Genomic DNA, 20,370 nt, shown 5'->3' with positions numbered 1-20,370 from the left:
ATGTGTGTGTCTGAGATATGTACATGTGCTGTGACAAACTGCAAAATTATTTATTTATTTATTACATTTCTACCCCGCTGTTCTTTTTGTGGTAGAAACCCAAGGCGGCTTACATGTGGTTCCCAGGTGGTCTCCCATCCAGGCACTGACCAGACTTGACCCTGCTTAGCTTCAGTGGGGAGCTGGCCTTATGTGCCTTCAGACTATAGCCTGGGACAAACAGATGATACAGTAACATTTGCAGGAATTTGATGTATATTATATTTTTAGAGAGCCAGTGTGGCATAGTGGCTGGACTATGACCTGGGAGACCAGGGTTCGAATCCCCACACAGCCATGAAGCTCCCGGGGTGACCTTGGGCCAGTCACTGCCTCTCAGCCTCAGAGGGAGGCAATGGTAAACTCCCTTTGAATACCGCTTACCAAGAAGACCCTATTCGTAGGATCGCCATAAGTCGGAATTGACTTGAAGGCAGTCCATTTTTACATTTTTAGCTTGTTGAAAGGTTCTGTTCTTCATAATTTTATTGTATTCTTAGTTTGCGTTATAATGTTTTTGTAATTTTACATTTCTTTGCATACCCCCCTGAAATCTATTTTTGGATGAAGGGCAGTTGCTAAATTTTTATAAAAATGTAAACAAACAAATATAATGCAGCTACTGATTTTGAAGACTTGCAAGAAGCACAATCAACAGCTGCTGGCAATCTTTCACAAACCCCTACAATCTTGGGAAAAGATTTTTTGAAAAGCCAAGTTCAGGCAAATTTAAAAGGAGCTGGGTCTCTTCCTGAGCTTGCCGAGGTATAGAACTTGCAAATGGAAAGTTTACACATTTCCTACCTTTGCGGCTCCTTTGAGCTGGTACATGGATGGGTCGTCCGCTGGCTTGCTTGCAGCTCCTTTGGTGGCCCCAATGAGATCTGACAAGGCCTTTGCAACATCCTTAATAGCATTGATTAGCACAACCTGGAAGGATGGCAAAAAGAAATGCTAAGAGATACTTTAACACTTCCCAAATTTTGAAAGAGAGGATGAAACGTAAGCAGGGTGTACGTCTCCTATAAGTTCACAAACTAATATGGTAGAGGAAACGCCTGTTGTATTCACACAATTAAGCCTTGACTTCTGTCTGAATTGGTGGGGCCTTAATGATTAACTGTTTCAGCCTCCTTAAAATGTTGCTTTCCCACAGAACAAATGTTTTAAATGGCGGACACCACAGCATTAGTTATGGGTATGAGTTTCAGATGACCATCTGCATATGTCAGAATTGTGGAACATAACAAAACACAGTGAGTTACATCCAGCGGTGTCTTTGTGTTAATAGGAAAGGCTTCCACTCACAAAATGCAAGTCTATGTTAAGAGCACTGTGTAAGAGACTTGTGTAGAACTCTGGTTCATCAACCACTTAAGTTGCCAGCAACTGTGTGTAGAGCCTGAATCAGCAGTCAAGATTCCCATCTGGTCCTTGCAAACCTTCCTGCTGGTGTATTCTGGCCTTAAAATGGGACGCTTTGGATTTACAGTATCAGGGAGCCCTATGCCTGCTACCAGCTCCCTCTTTGGATGCTGTGTTGGCTAACCATTTGACCACGGCTATTGCCACAGAAACTCAACTCTGCCAAACACAAATAAGATGCCAAAAAACCCCAAAAAACATTGGTAAGGGCTGATCTTGCAGAGGTGACTGATAACCAGGCTAAGATCCTCCCCCCAAGTTTTGCCTGGTGCTTACTTGAATACAAAAATATCCCCCCCGCAATTGGGTTTGTGATTATTCTTGCGCTTGTGTGCTCAACAGTTTGCTAATCCCTTTGGGGGGCCTAGCCTGCACAGAGGAGTCACTGAAAACGGAATTTCCCTATATTGAAGGGTGCACTTAAGAAACAGGGCTGCTGAAGTCCCATTGTGCAACTTGGCACTGCCAAAAGGTTACTCTTTACTCCAGAAGGCAAATCCAAACCCCTACCCCCACCCAAGAAGTAGTTCCTTGGATTATTAGTTTGAAATGCAAAGCAGCACAGAACAGGCGGGTCTACTCCAGCTATAAATCTCACATGGAATAAATGGCCTCCTGATGACCACGCGGCTATGTTGTGTCTGTGGCCCAAGAAAGTGGTGGTGGTGGTGGGGCTGGAGGACTATGAAGACAACGCAGATTAACAAAGTGAGCCCTAAATTGGGGGGATGGACCTCCAGATGTTGTTGTTGGACTACAGTTCCCATCATCCACAAACATTGGCTATGCTGGCCAGGACTGATGGGAGTTGGAGTACTGCAACATCTGGAGGGCCACAGATCCCCTCATCCCTAGACTAGAAGGTGTGTGTGTGTGTGAGAGAGAGAGAGAGAGAGAGAGAGAAGCTATATAATATGGGGATCCCTCAGAAGCCAACATCATGGCACCATGTTATTTCATTTTCTTGCTCCCACTCTACATTCTTGTGGAAACCTTTGGTGTGATGACATCACAAAAAGGGTGGATGGACATTTGTGGTGGGCAGCCACGTGACCCACATAATGTACAGTTCCGCCCACTGAAACTGCAAAAATAATACCCACTCTCATTGCACCATCCCTCAGTGGCAGATCACCTGCTCTACATGCAGAAGGCCCCAGATTTAGTCCTGCAGGGCTGGGAAAGACTCCCTTTCTGAAGCCAGATGCCAGCCAGTGTGAACAACAGTGAACCGGATCAGCCAAAGGCTTGCAAAGTGTAAAGCGGCTTCCTCCGCTTCTACGTTATGAACGCCATACATGTTCATATCGGAAGCTTGTTCCTTCCCGTTGTGCAAAAATTGAAATGAGACCATTTCATTTGCTTTGAATATCCACTGAGCAGCTTCCTGGTGAAATGGTCATATTGGGGGGGGGGGGGGTGAGGCGCAGTGGTGGGTCCATGTCAATGGGGCAAAGTCCAGACTCAAAACTGAGCTGATTCCACTGCCCCACTGACACGAAACCACCAGCCGCCACTGGTGAGGTGCCTCGAGATGTTGGCTCAATGCCCTCAAGGCCTCAGTATCCTCCCCCGGCAATGTCTCTTACCCGCCCTGATCGACACTTCCCTCACGTATTTTCGCTAGACTGGAAGGTGTCTCTTAATGGCAACAATGCCTCTTGGATTTAGGGCGGAAGTGTGTGCGTGTGTGACCTCTGACATTTATACGGCTGGACTGCTGTCTCCTGTACAAAGGAAAGAGCAACACGAGTTGCTCCACCCATTTTTGCCCTGCCCACTACTGGTGTATGGCCCTTGGATGGCTGCTTAAGAGGGAATGTGGTCCTCGGGCTAAAAAAGCCTCCAGTTCTATTCTTCAGTGATTTCTTAAGGCTTGGCACCCCTGTCCACGCCGGATGCTGTTACCTGTGTCTCTGGGTCATCTGATCCCAGACTAGCGGCCCCCAGCTTCACAACCTCGGCCAGCTGAGTGATGGTGTTCGCCGATGACTGGGCTGCTTGAGCCAGCTTCTCCTGGCTTGAAGCAGCCCCAGAGACCAGCAACTTGGTGTCTTCAACCAAAGCTTTTGCCGTCTTCAGAATATTTTCCCTGGAAAAAGGTAAGGGGGATTGGGGGGGGGGGGGGACGACAGAAAAAGAGTTTTCAATTGGTGCTGAGCAGCACTGTTATGAGGGAAGGGAGAGGAGAGGGTCTGCAGCAGATTTTAAGATAAACCCCCAAGTAAGGGTGCAAAGTTAACTTTGGGTAGATGAATTCACTTGTAGGTTGTCTGAGCATCATACAGAAGTTGCTAATGACCCTCCTTTGGAAACGGACCATTTAACTGCATGGAATGTGGGAAAAGCTTCAGTCAGGAGGGAAGGTTTGGCAAACCACAGTGGGGTGGGGATTGGAAACAACCCATATAAAGTGGGCATAATGGGTGGGGATTCATAGAATCACAGTGTTGGAAGGGGCCTATAAGGCTATTGAGTCCAGCCCCCTGCTCAATGCAGATATCCAAACTAAAGCATCCCCGACAGGCGGCTGTCCAGCTGCCTCTTGAATGCCTCCAGTGTTGGGGAGCCCACAAACTCCCTAGGTCATTGGTTACATTTTTGTACCACTCTAACAATTAGAACATTTTTCCTGATATTCATTTGAATTCTGGCTTCCTGCAGCTTGAGGCCATTATTCTGTGTCCTACACTCTGGGACAACTGAAAAGATATCCTGGCCCTGCTCTGTGTGGCAACCTTTCAAGTACTTGAAGAGTGCTATGAGTGCTACTATATCTCCCCTCAGTCTTCTCTTCTCAAAGCTAAACATGCTCAGTTCTTTACATCTCTCCTCAGAGGGCTTTGTTTCCAGTCCCCTGATCATCCTCTCTGCCCTCCTCTGAATCTGTTCAAGTTTGTCTGCACCCTTCTTAAAGTGTCATGTCCAGAACTGGATGCAATACTCAAGATGAAGCCTAACCAGTGCCGAATAGAGGGGAACCAATACTTCATGTGATTTGGAACTTTATTTCTGTTAATGCAGTCTAAAATAGCATTTGCCTTTTTTGCAGCCACATCACACTGTTGGCTCGTATTCAGCTTGTGATCAAAACAATTCCAAGATCCTTCTCCCATGTAGTATTGCTGAGCCAAGTATCACCCATCTTGTAACTGTGCATTTGGTTAGTTTTTCCCAGGTGTAGAACTTTGCACGTATCCATGTTAAATTTCATTCTGTTGTTTTCAGCCCAATGTTCCAACCTCTCAAGATCCCTTTGAATTTTGTTTCTGTCTTCCAAGGTATTAGTTATCCCTCCCTATTTTGTATCATCTGCATATGTGATAAGCATTTCCTGCACCTCCTCATCCGACTCGTTAATAAAAATGTTGAAGAGTACTGGGCCCAGGACCGAACTCTCCAGTACCCCGCTGATCACAAACACACACACAGTTTGAGAAGGAACCATTTATAAGCACTCTCCGAGTACAATTCTGTAGCCAACACTGGATCCACCTGATAGTTGTTCCATCCAGCTCACATTTAGCTAGCTTGCTAATCAGAATATCATGGGACACTTTGTCAAAAGCTTTGCTGAAGTCGAGATATATTATGTCCACTGCATTCCCACAGTCTACCAGGGATCAAAAAATGAGATAAGATTAGTCTGGCAAGATTTGTTCTTGATAAATCACTGCATTGTTTTCAAGGTGCTTACAGATTGACCACTTTATAATTTGCTCCAGAATTGTCCAAGGGATTGATGTCAGGCTGACTGGTTCCTCCTTTTTGCCTTTTTTGAAGAGAGAGACAACAATAGCCCTCCTCCAGTCATCTGGCACTTCACCCATCCTTTACGATTTCGCAAAGATAATAGACGGTGGTTCCGAGAGTTCTTCAGCCAGTTCCTTCAGTACTCTGGGATGCAGTTCATCAGGCCCTGGGGATCTGTACTCGTTCAAAGTAATTGGGTATTCCTTGACCATGTGCCTATCAATCTCAAGCTGCAATCCTGCCCCTTCAACTTCACGTTTGCCAGGAGGGTCATAGAACCTCTTTTGGGAGAAGGCTGAGCCAAAGTAGGAATTGAGCACTTCTGCCTTTTCTTTGTAATCTGTTATCATTTTGCCATAATCAAGGAGTAGCTGTACCACCATTTCTTTTCTGTGTCTTTTACTATGGGCGTACCTGAAGAAAGCTTTTATGTTGCTTTTGGCATCTCTTGCTAACCCCTCAGCTCATTCCCAGTGTTAGCCTTCCTGACACCATCCCTGCAGTTCCCTGCTACCTGTCTATACTCTTCCTTTGTGGCCTGGCCTTCTTTCTACTTCCTGCATGTGTCCTTTTTTGTTTTCAGGTCATCTATAAGCTTTTTGTGAAGCTGCATTGACTTCTTCTGCTATCTTCCCCCTTTTTTCCTTGACAGAATTGTTTGCTATTGTGCGTTTAGAATTTCCTCTTTTAGAAACTCTCACCCATCTTGGACTCCTTTTCTCATTAGGACAACTTGCCACGGAAACTTACTTAGCATTGTTCTGAGTTTATTCAAATTGGCTTTCCTGAAATCCAGAATACGCATAAGGCTTCTCTCCGCTATCGCTTCCTTAAAACAAGTATTCAAGTAGAGCGTGGTCACTTTCCCCAAGAGTTCCTGTAATTGCACCTTCATCTACCAAGTCATCTCTGTTGGTTAGAATCAAGGACAGCTGATCCTCTAGTTGCTTCCTCCACTTTCTGTAGAGAAAGTTATCAGCAACTTAAGTCGGGAATTTCTTGGAGGTACTATCTTTGGCAGAATTTGTCTTCCAACAGATATTGGAGCAATTGAAGTCCCGCATTACTACCACTCATGCCTCCTTGAAACATTGGCAGTTTGTTTTTCAAAAGTTTCATCTTGTCATCTCCTTGATTGGGTGGTCGGTAGTAGACTCCAAATGCCATGCTCATTTTATTCCTTGCCCCATATATTTTAATCCAGATGCTCACAATGGGGCTACCAAACTCATCCTCCTGTATTTCTGTGCAGGTTTACATCTCCCTCCTTGGTAGGATTCAGTTTAAAGCCCTCCTGATGAACTTCTCCATGTTGTGGCCAAACACATTCTTCCCAGTCCTTGTGAGATGCAACCCATCACTTGCCAGCAGTCCATCTTCCAGGAGAATAGTCTATGATCCCAGAATCCAAATCTCTCACGTCTGCACCACCTTCGTAGCCATTCATTCATACGGAGTATTTTTCTTTCCTTTTCTACTCCTCTTCTAAGTACTGGAAGGATGGACAAGAAAACTATCTGGGCACCAAAGTCCTCCAGTTTCCTTCGCAGAGCTTCAAAGTCTGATGTGATTTCTTCGTAGCTCTGCTTGGCAGTATCATTCATTCCCACATGGAGGGGCAGAAAGGGATACCTGTCAGTGGGCTTTATGAGCGATGGCAACCTTTCCGTCACATCTCTCATCTGGCGAGCCCATGGGTCTTCTCTTCTTGTTGCATGGCATGGTTTCATTGCTTCTGCTTGACTGCGCTTCAGCCTCTTGCTCGCTGTCCCACGAGATCTCCTGTAATTCTTGCTGTGTTCATGTCAAAAGTAGCACTTGCTATCTGTGCTACAATGCTCATTTGAGAGATGTCGTTTAAGGTATTAATTGGGGTCAGGGCGGTTGACAAATCATCCACAAAAGCTTTTTCCATTTTAATTAACTGTGCAGTCATGTCCCTTATCTTACTGTTACGAGTGCCCCCATGTGCCATGCTAGTATTCTCATAGAATAGAACAGAATCAAAGAAAGGTAGAGTTGGAAGGGGCCCATAAGGCCATCAGGTCCAACCCCCTGCTCAATGCAGGAATCCAACTTAAAGCATACCCGACAAATGGCTGTCCAGCTGCCTCTTGAATGCCTCCAATGTTGGAAAGCCCACCACTTCCCTAGGTAATTGGTTCCATTGTTGTACTACTCTAACAGTTTGGAAGTTTTTCCTGATGTTCAATCAACACAGAGTTCAGATGTTTGTCACTACAGAGGTCAGATTCTAGTGATCGAAGGTCAGAGCTGGAAGGGAAGATTTCTGTTTTTTCTTCATTTTCCAATGCTAGACTGCATGCCCAGTGCAAATCTATTTAGAAAAGACGTTATTTGCTAGAAAACTTGATTGTTTAATTTGAATTTGGTCCATTAGAGGTAGAGAGCGCGACACTATATAGGCATCTTGCTCTAGCACAAGCCACAGCCCCCACCCATTAGTTTTTCAATACATATTGAGCATAAGGGAAATGATCACCCCTTGTTGTTTGCCTCCACATTGGGTATTCACAGTTATACAACCTCTGCACTTGGAAGTTCCACTTAGCCACCACAGCTAACAGCCACAGACAGACCAGCCCTCTATACATTTTATAGGACTGGCCAATTCAAACCCAACAAGAGTACAAACGGCCCAAGCTGTGTTGGTCTGTGTAGAATTTATTTCATATTAAATATTTGATGTGTATACACACAAGGGGAGGATGGTGTCCCCCCCCACTTTACTCCAAGGAGATCAAGGCTATGTCCTTTCCCTTCCCATTTCATTCTCAGAACATCCATCCAGCCCAGCACTTGGGTCCTACAGCCACCAGCCAAATACCTCCAAGCAAGCCCACCAAGGACAAAGGCTCAGATCACACATAAATGTCCATTGTGGCCTCTTTGCTCCTTCTCCGGTCCTGCTGTGAGCTAAGCCATAGGTTGTCATCCAAACCCAGGCTCATGGTTTGTCCCGCCCCAGACAAACAACGGGCATTAAACCAAAACAAACCTTTGTCTGCAGCTTTTGGCTTGTCTAGAGTGAGACAAAGATTCTAAATAACAGAGTCAAAGCCTCTAAACCATACAACAAAACAAGACACATATACAGATAACAAATAACCAGCAAATAAAACCATTGAAAAGTGGTGATGGTGGGCAATCAAATAATATCAAAATGCTAGGCAGTAGGACCCAGGGGTCAACAGTCAGCCAAAAAGGTAAGTTTCCAGTAAGTGTCTAAAACACGCTACAGATGGAGAGCATTCCAGAGAACAGGTGCCACCACAGAGAGTGCCCACATGAGACCAACCACCTTGCTGAAGCTAAGCAAGTCTGGGGTCTGGTCAATACTGGGGCAGTCTGCGTCTGTATTAGAATTGCTGTTAATATGTTTTCTTTAATAATTGTTTTTAACCCTTTTTTAAAAAAAGATGTTTTTAAAGCTTTTAAAAAAATGTTTTTAACGTTGTTTTGTTTTAATGTATTTTAAGGTCTTTTTATGAGGTTTTAAAGTGTTTTGTGCGTTTCTGTTTGTTGCCCTGGAACCCCCACAGGAACACAGCCTTGAGTTCTATGATGGAAGAAAGTGGGATAGAGATGTGATAAGATAAAAAATAAACAAAACAGCTCTACCTTCAGCAGCTGGTAATTCAGAGGTAGACTACCTCTGAATATGGGTACACAGCTATCATGGCTAATACACTGTTAAGAGTCATCTGCCATGAATGTATATGTAGCAAGGGTGGCTAACCTATGGCCCTCCAGATGTTGCCAGGCTACAACTCCCATCGCCCCTGACCATTGGCCATGCCGGTTGGGGTGGGTGGGAACTGGCATCCAACAACATCTGGAGGGCCACAGGCTAGCCCCCGATCTATAAAAGCACAATGGTAACCTAAGAGTCCGACTTGGAATACAGCATGTGTGTACTTCCATATATAGATTTGTGACAGGCTGCTGTACCCGGGGAGCTGAGCTTTGCTGCGGAGGGAGCAGCTGAATGGAGAGCTCAAACATGGAGAGAGACAGAGTGGAGGTTGAGAGCCGAGAGGCTAAGCTCTAAGGAGTGAGCTTTGAGTTCTTCTACCACTCAAATTCATTCATGGTGCTTTTCATTAATGGTGTTTTTCTATTCCAGCTGGGATCCCCCTTGAATTCAATTTTTAATTTCATGTTGGACCACCTTCAGCCCTCTCCTAAGCACCTCCCAAGCACCTCTGGGGTGTGGCTCAGTTTTGCCTCTGAACTGGCCCGCTTTCAAATTCTGTGGCCACACTGACCTGTGGTCTGCAAAGGATTCATTGTTCTCGGCATTCAGTGTCCCGGCTGTGGCGAACATGATGGTGGTGTCTAGGTCAGCAATGATGCCTGAGACGGCGCTAGCAGCGGTTATGCATGCCTGCGTGCCTTTGTTGCCTGCCTGGAGAGCCAACAGCACTAAGGATACCTGTCGAGAGGGACAAGCAAAGGTAGCTGTAAAGAGGTGCCACATTCAGCAGTCACAAAAGGGAAAGGCACTTTGGCATGGAAATGTCTTTGCAGGGCTACCTTGGTAGTCTTTTTCAAATGTTTAAGGAATGGCAAAAGGGGTGTTGTGAGAAAATAATGTTCATTTCTCGCTCTGGCCAAACAAGACGCTAACAGCAGTTCAGGATAGAAACTTAAAAAAATAGTTTATTGAAAAGGAAGCACTCACACCAGCAATTCAGAGTGAGTGCGGTCGACCCAGACTGTCTCGTTCCCCCAATATTTATACCCCTCAGTAAACAACTTACAGGAAGCTTACAGTAGGAACTCCATATATGGTAATATTACAGTGTGTTACATTGAACTGGCTCCCCCAGTGTATTCCCCGAGTCATGCTTCCGGCCATAGTACATGAACAGCTTATATTACTAAGATGGCGGATATAGACATCCGTTGTAAGATGGCGGTGCTTAATCAAAACAGTAGATAACTCTCAAGGATGGCCCTCAAGGAGGTGCTTTAAGGTGTCAGAGGAACTAACCCTTAACAGGGGCTTGAGAAAGGAAGTGTCATTGCCTCCAATCCAGCCTCCAGAGTAGATCTTGTGGGAAAGGATCACAGCACAGAGCCAAACGAGGCCTGGCGCCATTCGTATGAGGGTGTGTGTTGTGAAGGAAGCAGGCCGGCAAGCTCCTCCCCACCTCCTGATCTGGACTGAGATCCTTGAGGGGGTAGGGGGACATTATTACTATTATATCATTTATTGGTCCTTTTAGACAATAAAAAGTCTTGAAGTGACTTGATAAAAATAAAAGGTAAGATATAACTTTTAAAGGTTGAATTCCAATATGATTATTACACAGGAAGGAAAGCTCCCATCGGCATTAACTGAAGCATTTCTTCCAATGCAAACACCCAGCGCAGAGGGTGGGAACCACATCTGTTGCAGTGCAGGGGAGCGAGAGGAGGGGCCAAAGGGTTACAGCACCCTCCCCCCATGCCTACTATTTCCTGAAACATCAACAGCCAACTATTCACACCATTGCTAATTGTATGGCATCACATCCAGTTTGGTCCTTAGCAGCAGAGCACCTGCTTTGCGTGCAAAGTAGGCAATACTGGGACAGATGGAAGGCAGCTTCGTAAGTGAGGAAGGGCCCACATCACGACAACAGAGCACCTGCTTTGCAAGTAGAAGGTCTCAGGTTCAATTCCTGGCATTAGCAGTCAAAAGCAATAGACAGCAAGTGGCAGGAAATGGTCTCTCTCTGCCCAAGTCCCTGGAGAGCTGCTGTCAATCAGAGCAGACAATACTAAGGTGCTGGGGAGATGCGTTGATGCTTTACTCCACAATAATCCAATTTCCCACTCAGGTTTTCTCCCCCCCTCCTTTTCCAGATAGCAAAATTTTGCTACAGTAGGGTGGGAGGTCTTCAGTTAGTTCTCTCTTGTGTGCAGAGTTATCTTCTCAGAGGACAGATGGGAACACCTTTCAGATGTTGCTGGACTCCAACTCCCATCATCATCACTGAGCATTGGCCATAAGAGCTGGGGCTGATGGATGCTGAAGTCCAGCAACATCTGGAGAGCTGGTATCCAGGGTGGACAAGCCCAGGGTATTTTTCTGTTCTGCTGGGATCAGAATGTTGCCTGGGAATGTGAGCAGAAGAACCCCTGTGCTTCTTCTTCCTTAATTTGCTAGGGACACCATCAACCATTTATCTTTAAAGATAACCTGAACTTTGAAATCTTTGTAAGATGCTAATTTCAACATAAATTCCATACTTTTCACAAAAATATTTGCCATGGTGACATAACAATACAACACAACTTTGGACTGATCTAGCAGGACTCTTTTTATGTTACGACAGCAAGAGATTTATACCTGCTCTTGTTTTAAGGAGGTTCCTTTTTAAAAAGTCTCTGTGATGCCTCCCAAGTATTTGGGGATGCCTCAAAAGTACTCTCTATTTAAAAAAGGGGATCTTGATACCTGACTTATCAGGGGGTGGTGGCGGCAGGTGAAGTAAAGAGAGATTATTGGGATGTTTGGGTGGGGGAGGGCTGTCCATGAACCCTGCCTTTGATCAAAGGGCTCCACAATCCTGTCTTAGAATAGTAGGTTAAAACTTAATGACACATCGGGACCAGGAGGTATCTAGCTTACACCCACCTTCTCGCTGACTGCCCGAGCACATTCTATCAGCTCCCTCTTGGTGTAGCTATCTGTGGGGCATATCTGTAGAGCTCCAGCCTTCTGGACCAGGAAGATACAGCTGTGGCCAAGTTCCTGAACCCGTGTTCTGATCTGGAAGCCGATCTGGATAGCCAAGTGGTTGGTGGGGAAAGGAAGATAGTGGAGGAAAAGAAAAGAAAGTTATGTACTGTATGTTATTTGTAAAAGATATAAAGGCAGCACTGTTTGGAAATATTGACACACCACTGCACCACTTGGATCCTTTTCTATATTATGAAATAGTCCCTGGATAGGTTTATAAGATGTCCTTATCATGAACCTGATAAATATGATTTGGGGGCCACTATATGTAACATGACCTTTTCAGTGGTGGCACCGTATTTACAGAACTCCCTCCCAATGCAGATCGAATTGTTTCACACTTAGAATTCCTTTAGAAGACAGCTGAAGACCCACTTTTTTTTTAACCTTTGGTTCCAAGCTGGACTCTTTAACAGTAGTGCCGAAAATTCTATGCTACTGTACTATGCTTTTAATGGCTGGCAAAAAAACAATTTTGCACAACAGATCACTAGACAAAGAATAAGAATCCCATGAGGACAACAGCGAGAACCAAAAGGCAAAGGATGTTTTCTGCACAAGCAAAGGGGGGTAGTTTAGCTGGGAGAGCATTTTGAGAATGGAGAAGGTGGACAGAGGAAAAAGGAGAACTCTGACGCTGCTTGCCCCCCTCAAAAACCTGACCCTTCCACTACACGTTCATTAACCCAAAAGACAAGCAAGGCGTGCAGACCTCCTCTGGTTCTGCAGTAGCAGCTGCCATTCGTCCCTGGAAAGCCAAATGTCCATAGTCCGTGGTCATTTGTGAAGCGAGTCCTCCCAGCTCCTCTGGATTAGTAACCGCCTTTGTCATCTGCAGGAACCCAAAGAAAGGAGAGGTGAATGCCTCACTTGCTCAACATCAGACTCAAGTGCTTGGCTGGTGCTTCAGCCAGAGAGTGCCCTCCTGACTGGCAGCAACCCTGATGGGTTTTCAATGCCAGAAAAAGACTTCTTTGTTTTTGCCCAGGCATTTCAGCAATTTTCTGTAGATGAATATTATTTATTTATTTATTTATTTATTTAGTACATTAATCAACAATACACATTCACAAGAACAATATCAATGAATACAACTCAGATTCCAACATCTTAGTAAACAGTTACTAATCCACAATAATTAAATTCATTACACTAATATTCCAAAAACTGATATTTCAATCACTTAACAATTTATCATTAATAAATATACTTCATAATTGTTGTATTTGTTCATTTATGGCAGCAATAGTTTATTCCAAGATCCTTTATACCCAACTTGATTTCAATATAAGCTATAGTTGGTGCCCATTTTCGCATTCAGTATTTTATAAGGCTGCAGCAGCGCAGTCACTTTTATAACCTCCAATTGTTCCCAAACTTCCCTAATCAATTCTACTTTCTTTGGTCTATGTTTTAGCAAAGAGTATCCTTGTGATTGTTCGTATATATAAAATTTGAGATTGGTATTTCTTGACTCTCTCTTGCCCCTGCGTAGAATTTAAAAGACATAACAAAGGATCTACAAACAACTAAATATTTAACATCTCTTTAATTATTTCTTCCGCTATTCTCCAGAAATCTGGTTTGTGTAAATGTTAACATATATCTGTGTGTCCGGAACAAATTTAATTAGGGCATCAGACACAAGGAACCAGTCAATTCTTGAGAAGATCATTTTTGGGTGCAGAACAGTATGTGAAGTCATTTTCACCTTGATGTACTAGCCGCCTTATCTCTTTCAATATATATCAGGTTTTTCAGTATCTTCCTTACATTTTATTTAGTTGTCCTAGTTCCAGACCTTTGGTGGACATTACGAAGTTCATTATCTCCTCCTATAATCCAATCCTCATTCCACAAAGAAAGGAGAGGTGAATGATTCATTTGCTCAACATCATCAGACTCAAGTGCTTGGCTGGTGCCTCATCCAGAGAATGCCCTTCTGAGAAAAGCTCACCTGATTGGCAGCAACCCTGATGCACTTTCAATGCCAGGCATTTCAACAATTTTCTGTAGATGAATTGTATTGTTTTATGACTTTTTTGGATTTTATTACCTTGGTATGAACTGCTGCTCATTGTGGTTTTTAATTGGATTTTTAAGGGGGGGTGCTTTGTTTAAAAAGGGAGGAAAAGACAAAACTAGGCAATAAATAGTATTTCTTGCTCATTTTTCAATTTACAACCAGGAAATGCAAGATAAGCAAAAATTACAACTGCAGAGTTGTTCATAATTCTTTCCTCCTTCTCTTTAACATTAGAAAATAAATATGGAGCTCAGATGCAACAGTCTTCTATCTGTTGTTGTTTAGCTAAGTCTCTCAATGCAATAAAGGGAAACAATGATACATGGAAACTAATTTTTTAGAAATTCACTTTCACTGCCACACGATATATGGATGGCCACCAACTTGGCTGTCTTTAAAAGAGGGTTAGACAAATTAACGTCAGATAAAGCTATCAGTGACCTGTTTCACACATCACATTAAACCATGGTTAAAATAAACTGTGATTTAATGTGAACGTTCAGGATCTTTTCTCCTCTGCTGCTGCTGCATGGCCAGGAAAGAAGCCACTCATGGTTTGAAGAAAAACTAACAGTGAGGCTGGATTCCAATGCAATCGAATATGTGTGTGTCTAGGTAAATGTACAAACTGCTTAATTAAAAAATCTCAAAGTGGTGTATAGAAAACAATGATCATAATGCATGACTTTTTTCCTTGCAGCACAGCAGCGGGGGGGGGGGCAGACAATGAAGGGCCTACAATTTCAACAGCATGAACCAGCATGCTGCCCATAACCATTGCCGCATGCTGCACATACGAAGCCATAATGTGATGTGTGAACCAGTCAAGTGGCTAATATTTTAATGGCTGCATAGTATCTCCAGGATCACAGAAGCAATGTGCCTCTGAATACCAGCAGCTGAGCATCACAAGCAGCAGAGTGGTACTGGGTTCATGTCCAGCTTGCAGGTTTCCCAAGGGCATCTGGTCAGCCACTGTCAGAAAGAGGATGCTGGACTGGACTAGCCTTTGGTCTTCTTATGCTCAGATGTTCCCACAGGCTTCTGCCTCGTTAGTCTGACATAAAGAAAGGCAATAACCTAAGGCGCACCTCAATGCATTTTGCTGCGATCAACAACTCTTACCATTTCTTGGGCTGTCACCGCAATAGCTTTGGAGTATTTGACAACGGTGGTCTGGTAGTCAACAAAAGATCCATTGGGCTCTGGTGGTGTGCCCTCGTCCAGCTATGATGGCGGTGGGGAGGGGTGGAGGAGAAGGAAGAGGAAAAGTTATCAGTACAGCAACAGCAGGAGACCCAGAATGTGTTCTGATAAACGCAAAACAGCTACTGTAACCAGAAAGCTTAAATTATGCAAAATAGGAACGGTATCATCAGATAGCCAGTTTGCATAGACTCTTTCTGCATATAATAATGCCTTAGAACTATAAAAATATCAGTGTGCTGCAAAAGGGAGAGTGAAAAGGGAATCATGTTTTGGGAATCACTAACATCAGTTTCACCTTTTCATGGGAACCATCCTTGTCATTTCACCAGCCATTATATTATTGCTGTGCCCTATCCAGCACTAGTCGTCAAGTACTCAGACAGCAGATGATTCAGCCTTCCTGACAACTGTTTCATTCCTATCCCTTAACAAGAACCTGAAAGAATAGGAATTTGCATACCAAGTCGAACTAGTACTATGTCTAGGTCTTGCTGGCCTCCGGAGAGCAGAACTGAGCAGCGGATGAACGCCAGGCTCAGCCACTCTTGTACCTCAGGGAGACTCAGATTAGGATGTTGAAGGGCTTTAGTCGTGTTGCCAAAGTTGGAAACAGGAAAGCCACCAACTCATTATATTCACTCTGAGAAGGGTTTTTTGGCACAGAGTATGATCTGAGCTGGAGAACGCCTCCCTCCCTTCTCACCCACTTTTCCCCTTTACCTGACCTGTCAACAGTGAGACCAACAGAGGTGACATGAAGACCTCACTGGAGGGACTTGCGGCATGTGGCTTCTAGTGCATCTACTATACATATAAAGGATTTGGACACCTTGGGAAAATCAAAGGTCCCACTGGCACCTGGGACACTATTGCTGCAGTAGCTTTCTGTTAGGCCTATGGACAGAAGTAAGACCTCCTTGCTTATGTTGCTACTGCTGCTGCCAGTCCAGTAAGTGTCACGGGGGCAGTGGGCAGGGTACAGGGCCTTGCAGGTTTAGCTGCGGTGCAGTGTTGACACCCTGCAGAACTCCTAAATGATTTATTCCAGAGCACAATGCAGTCCAAATTGAGCTTGGTATAAACCAAGCTATTTTTTTTGAGGGGGGAGAGAATAACTTAGGCTGCAATCTTATGCACTTACCTGGGAGTAGCCCCATTGAACACAGTGGAATCTGCTTCCAAGTAAACATGCATTATGATTGTGGCATCAGTTTTCCAAGCCTAATACTGAAAATCAAGCCGAGTGGAATTTGACAATTGCTGTTTTGCTGGCTAGAAATGGCAATGATGAGAACAAGTAATACTATCTCTGTATAAAAGCTGGGTACCCATGGTTTCCTCACAGTCTAGTGTGGCCACAAAATGGGCAAAAGGGTGGGGCTATTTCCCATGGCTCCCTAGAAGGCCAGTTTAATCAAGAAATGAAAAAGGGGCAGGGCTATGCAGATGAAGGGGCAGAGTGAAGAAAAGAGGAGCCACCCTAATTCTCCATTTATTTCAGTTAAATTCTGGGACTGAGGGAAGAGAGTTTGGCCACATTCACACTGTACATTTATTCCACTATTATTCCACTTTAAACAGTCATGGTTTGTAGTTTGTAGTGTAGTTTGTGAAGGGTGCTGAGAGTTGCTAGGAGACCCCTATTCTCCTCTCACAGCTACAATTCCCCGAGTAGTTTAACAGTCAGTCCTTTTTCCCAGAGAACTCTGGGAATTGCTGGCCTGTAAGGGGACTATGGCTTTTCTAACAACTCTCAGTATCCTTCACAAACTACACTTCCCAGAATTCTTTGGGGGAAACCACGACTGTTTAAAATGGAATAATAGTGGAATAAATGTACAGTGTGAATGTGGCCTTTGTGTGCACCTTCCCTTTCTCCCCTCTGTGCCCCTTGTGGCACAGACACCTCACTTGTTATAATGACAGGCATTTTGCTAGCCATCATTCCAAAACGAAGGCTGCCAGGAAAAGATAACTGCCAATATCATTCTGCCCTCTTTTCCTGGGCAGCTCAATCAAACAGCAAAAAGGCTTCCAGGTGACCCTCACCCACCTTGCTCATGGCTTCAGCGATGGAGTCCACCATATTCCCCACCATGCCCACTTCGCTGGCAGCTTCATTCAAGGTAACCATGATATCATCTACTGCTTCCTTCATCAGCTGGGCAGCTTCTGTGATAGCATCGTGAGTGTGCGAAGCCTGAAAGAAGTTGATGGGGTAAGAGGCCACATCATCGCATCTTCCTCTGTCTTCGATGCAACAGAAACACAGTGCATCTAGTGTCCCTGCTACTGAAAGACTTTTGTGCAATGACAGACATAGAAAATTTATTTCTCTTAAGCCACATTTTCACACACACATGCAAAAAGGTTTCAAAGCGGAAACACGGAAAATAGGAATAATTCTAAATCAGAGGTGGGGAACCTCTGGCCTGTGGGCCAGATTTGGCCTGCTAGGGTTCAAATTAGGCCTGCAAGACTGTTGTTCCCAAACCACACCCACCTGCTCCACAACTGATGTCATATCATGATATAAACATGGCTGCCAATGCACAATCAGGAACCTTAAAGTGCACTCTTAATTGTGCACTGCCAAGGGAAAGTAAGCTTTGGCTCTACCAAGGCCTGCTGGATCAGGTGTGTGTGAGAGAGTTCTCCACAGGAAACTCCCTTGCACACCCAATGATTGCAGAAAGCAGGCTTCTGCTCTACCACCCATCAGATGATGGCCAGTCAAGCTGAAGTCTGCTGGATTAGAGGCACGAGAGAGTTCCTTGTAGTTTCCTGGGCTGTTTGTGATGTTTTGAAGTTCCAACTTTGGGACTTCAAAGCACCTAACCACCTGATGTCATTGTGACTGAGATGTCAAATTTGACCAGATCCTGATAATATTTTGGCCCATGGAGACAAAAAGTTTCCCTGTTCTAAACCAATCATGGGGAACATTTTTCAGCCTGAGGGCCACATTCCATTTGGAGGGCCACATTCCAGGGGTGGGCAGGGCCACAGGCAAAACAAATGTAAATGTTACCTTTGTGCAGTAGATTAGTTTCTACACAGACTAATACACGCCTCTCTATCCTCCATCAACACAAGCAAGAGGGATGATCAGAGTTCAAGTTCACATTCTATCCAGGCAAAAACACTTGGGATTTGGTCTGGGAAGAGTTCCAAGAGTTACATAAAGAGGCCTAGAGACCACATTTGGTCTCTGCACCTCAGGGTCCCCAGTCCTGTTCTAAACAAAAACCTGATGGAACAAAGCACGTTCTTAAGGACTGTTGGATGTTCAGAGGGAAGGGTGTCACTACCTAATTTAGATGCCACTGCTGAAGGCTCCGGCCTGTGCCACCAGCAAGCGTGGCTCTGACAGACGCAGGACACCAAGCTGGAATAAAAGGTTCCTCGTAACCGGAGTGGAAAGAAAGCAACAGCAGGGGCAAGGTATTTTGCTGCCTGAGGCAAAGATGGCAAAATCCTCCTGCATTCAATGTACAAAAGCCAACCAGACTGGCAAAAGCCAACCCTCATCTGCTCCTGAGGACAGCAGGCTACCTTAGGGGGTGCAGAGCAGGCTGCAGCTTTGTTGGTTCTCTGCCTCTCAGCTTATTCCGCCTAACAGTAGGGCCGGTGCTGAGCAACAGGAAGAGGTTTGAGCCTGGGTGTGTTAAAGAGCAAGGAACCTGGTTGATGGAAGAGAACCTCCTCTTGCATTCATATCTTTGGAAGTAAAACAAGCAATTCTTTAAAGAGCACCCATTCCCTCTGCCCACCCCCAGGCAAATTTGAGACCTCAAAACTATTATTTTTACCAACACATTTAGTTTTTCTTAAGGCAATTACTGTGTTTGCCTCATGAGCTCATTGCAGGAGACAATTGTCAGACAGAGATGATTACCAAAGGCTGGATTTCTTTAATTACACACATATACAAAAGGGCTATAAAAGAATATATCCAGATTCTCTCATCATCCATCACCATTCAAGCTTGATTGCTCACGGGGACTGTATTTTTAGACCCCAGACATTCAAATAACCTTTCTTTTTCAGAAAGCGTCTTCTGACAAACTGAAAATATTTTAGGGAAACTGAAAAGGCTGCTCTACATCGGCAGACAAATGAGATGGTAGAATAGAACCCCCCCGCCATCCCTGACACCACTTCAGACTCAGGGTGAAGGCTGACTGAACTGACTGCTTCCCTATGCTTTAACATCCCCTCCAAACAGAAACACATCTCAGCAGGACAAAGGGCTAGCCTAGAATCTGTCTCTGATAGGCTTGCTTTCCATTTGTGAGGAGTTCCTCATATAGGCTACCTTTCAAAAACATGATTCCTTCCCCCATTCATAGTCTGGAATGTCACACTCCATTCTACCACCTCAATGAGCTTCATGCTTAGACCCAAACTACATAATTTATTATTTACCACCATATAAACAGGATTGCAAGCTTTAGTGGTTTAATCAGTGTGATTACACACATATACAAAAGGGCTATTAAAGAATATATCCAGATTCTCTCATCATCCATCACCATTCAAGCTTGATTGCTCACGGGGACTGTATTTTTAGACCCCAGACATTCAAATAACCTTTCTTTTTCAGAAAGCGTCTTCCCACAAATTAAAATCAATGGGAGGGACCACAGCTCACTGGCAGAGCATTTGTATGTGGAAGGTCTTGTGAGAAGGGCCACTGCTCAGTGGCAGAACATCTGCCTTGCATGCAGAAGGCCCCAGGTTCAATTCATGGCGTCTCCATCCTTTACGTGCAGGAGGTCCCCAGTTCAATCCCTGGCCTGGCAGCATCTCCAGTTACAACGTGACAGGAATGACTCTTCTCTGCCTGAGACCTTGAGAGTTGCCGGCACTCACAGGAGATGATATTGAGCTACTGACTTCCTATGTTGCTTTGGGGCAATTTCTGGAATCAGTGGGAAGAGGTAGCAGACCTTCACAGTGTATGTAGGGAGTGGAACTGAATAGGAAGGTAGGCAGCCCCCCCCTCTCCCCAATATTCTGTGTTTATGGGAAAAAGAGTTCAAGATTAATTGACTGGAAAAGCTGGAAGCAGCCAGTTTTTACTCTCCCTTGTGTATGAATTCACAGGGCTGGATTAGCTGTTATGCTAAACATTCCATAGCTTAACAGTCCAGCAGAACTG

General features: G+C 44.6%; 1 protein-coding gene across 8 annotated transcripts in view; it reads right to left on the bottom strand.

The window, feature by feature from the left end:
- Positions 1-20,370, bottom strand: part of TLN2 (talin 2) — a 232,395-nt gene that overhangs the window by 28,087 nt on the left and 183,938 nt on the right. For all 8 annotated transcript variants that reach the window (XM_061595996.1, XM_061595999.1, XM_061595994.1 and 5 more), the window contains 7 exons: positions 17,260-17,406; positions 15,123-15,224; positions 12,684-12,803; positions 11,867-12,013; positions 9,507-9,673; positions 3,373-3,556; positions 844-969 (listed from right to left, as the gene is read on the bottom strand). In XM_061595996.1, coding sequence (XP_061451980.1) covers positions 844-969; positions 3,373-3,556; positions 9,507-9,673; positions 11,867-12,013; positions 12,684-12,803; positions 15,123-15,224; positions 17,260-17,406 — 993 coding nt within the window. The remainder of the gene's footprint in view (positions 1-843; positions 970-3,372; positions 3,557-9,506; positions 9,674-11,866; positions 12,014-12,683; positions 12,804-15,122; positions 15,225-17,259; positions 17,407-20,370) is intronic.

The sequence above is a fragment of the Rhineura floridana genome, chromosome 14 (assembly GCF_030035675.1).
Source record: "Rhineura floridana isolate rRhiFlo1 chromosome 14, rRhiFlo1.hap2, whole genome shotgun sequence".
Lineage (NCBI taxonomy): Eukaryota > Metazoa > Chordata > Lepidosauria > Squamata > Rhineuridae > Rhineura > Rhineura floridana.
Note: the sequence above shows the minus strand (reverse complement) of the source record. Positions and strands in the feature narration are given on the sequence as shown.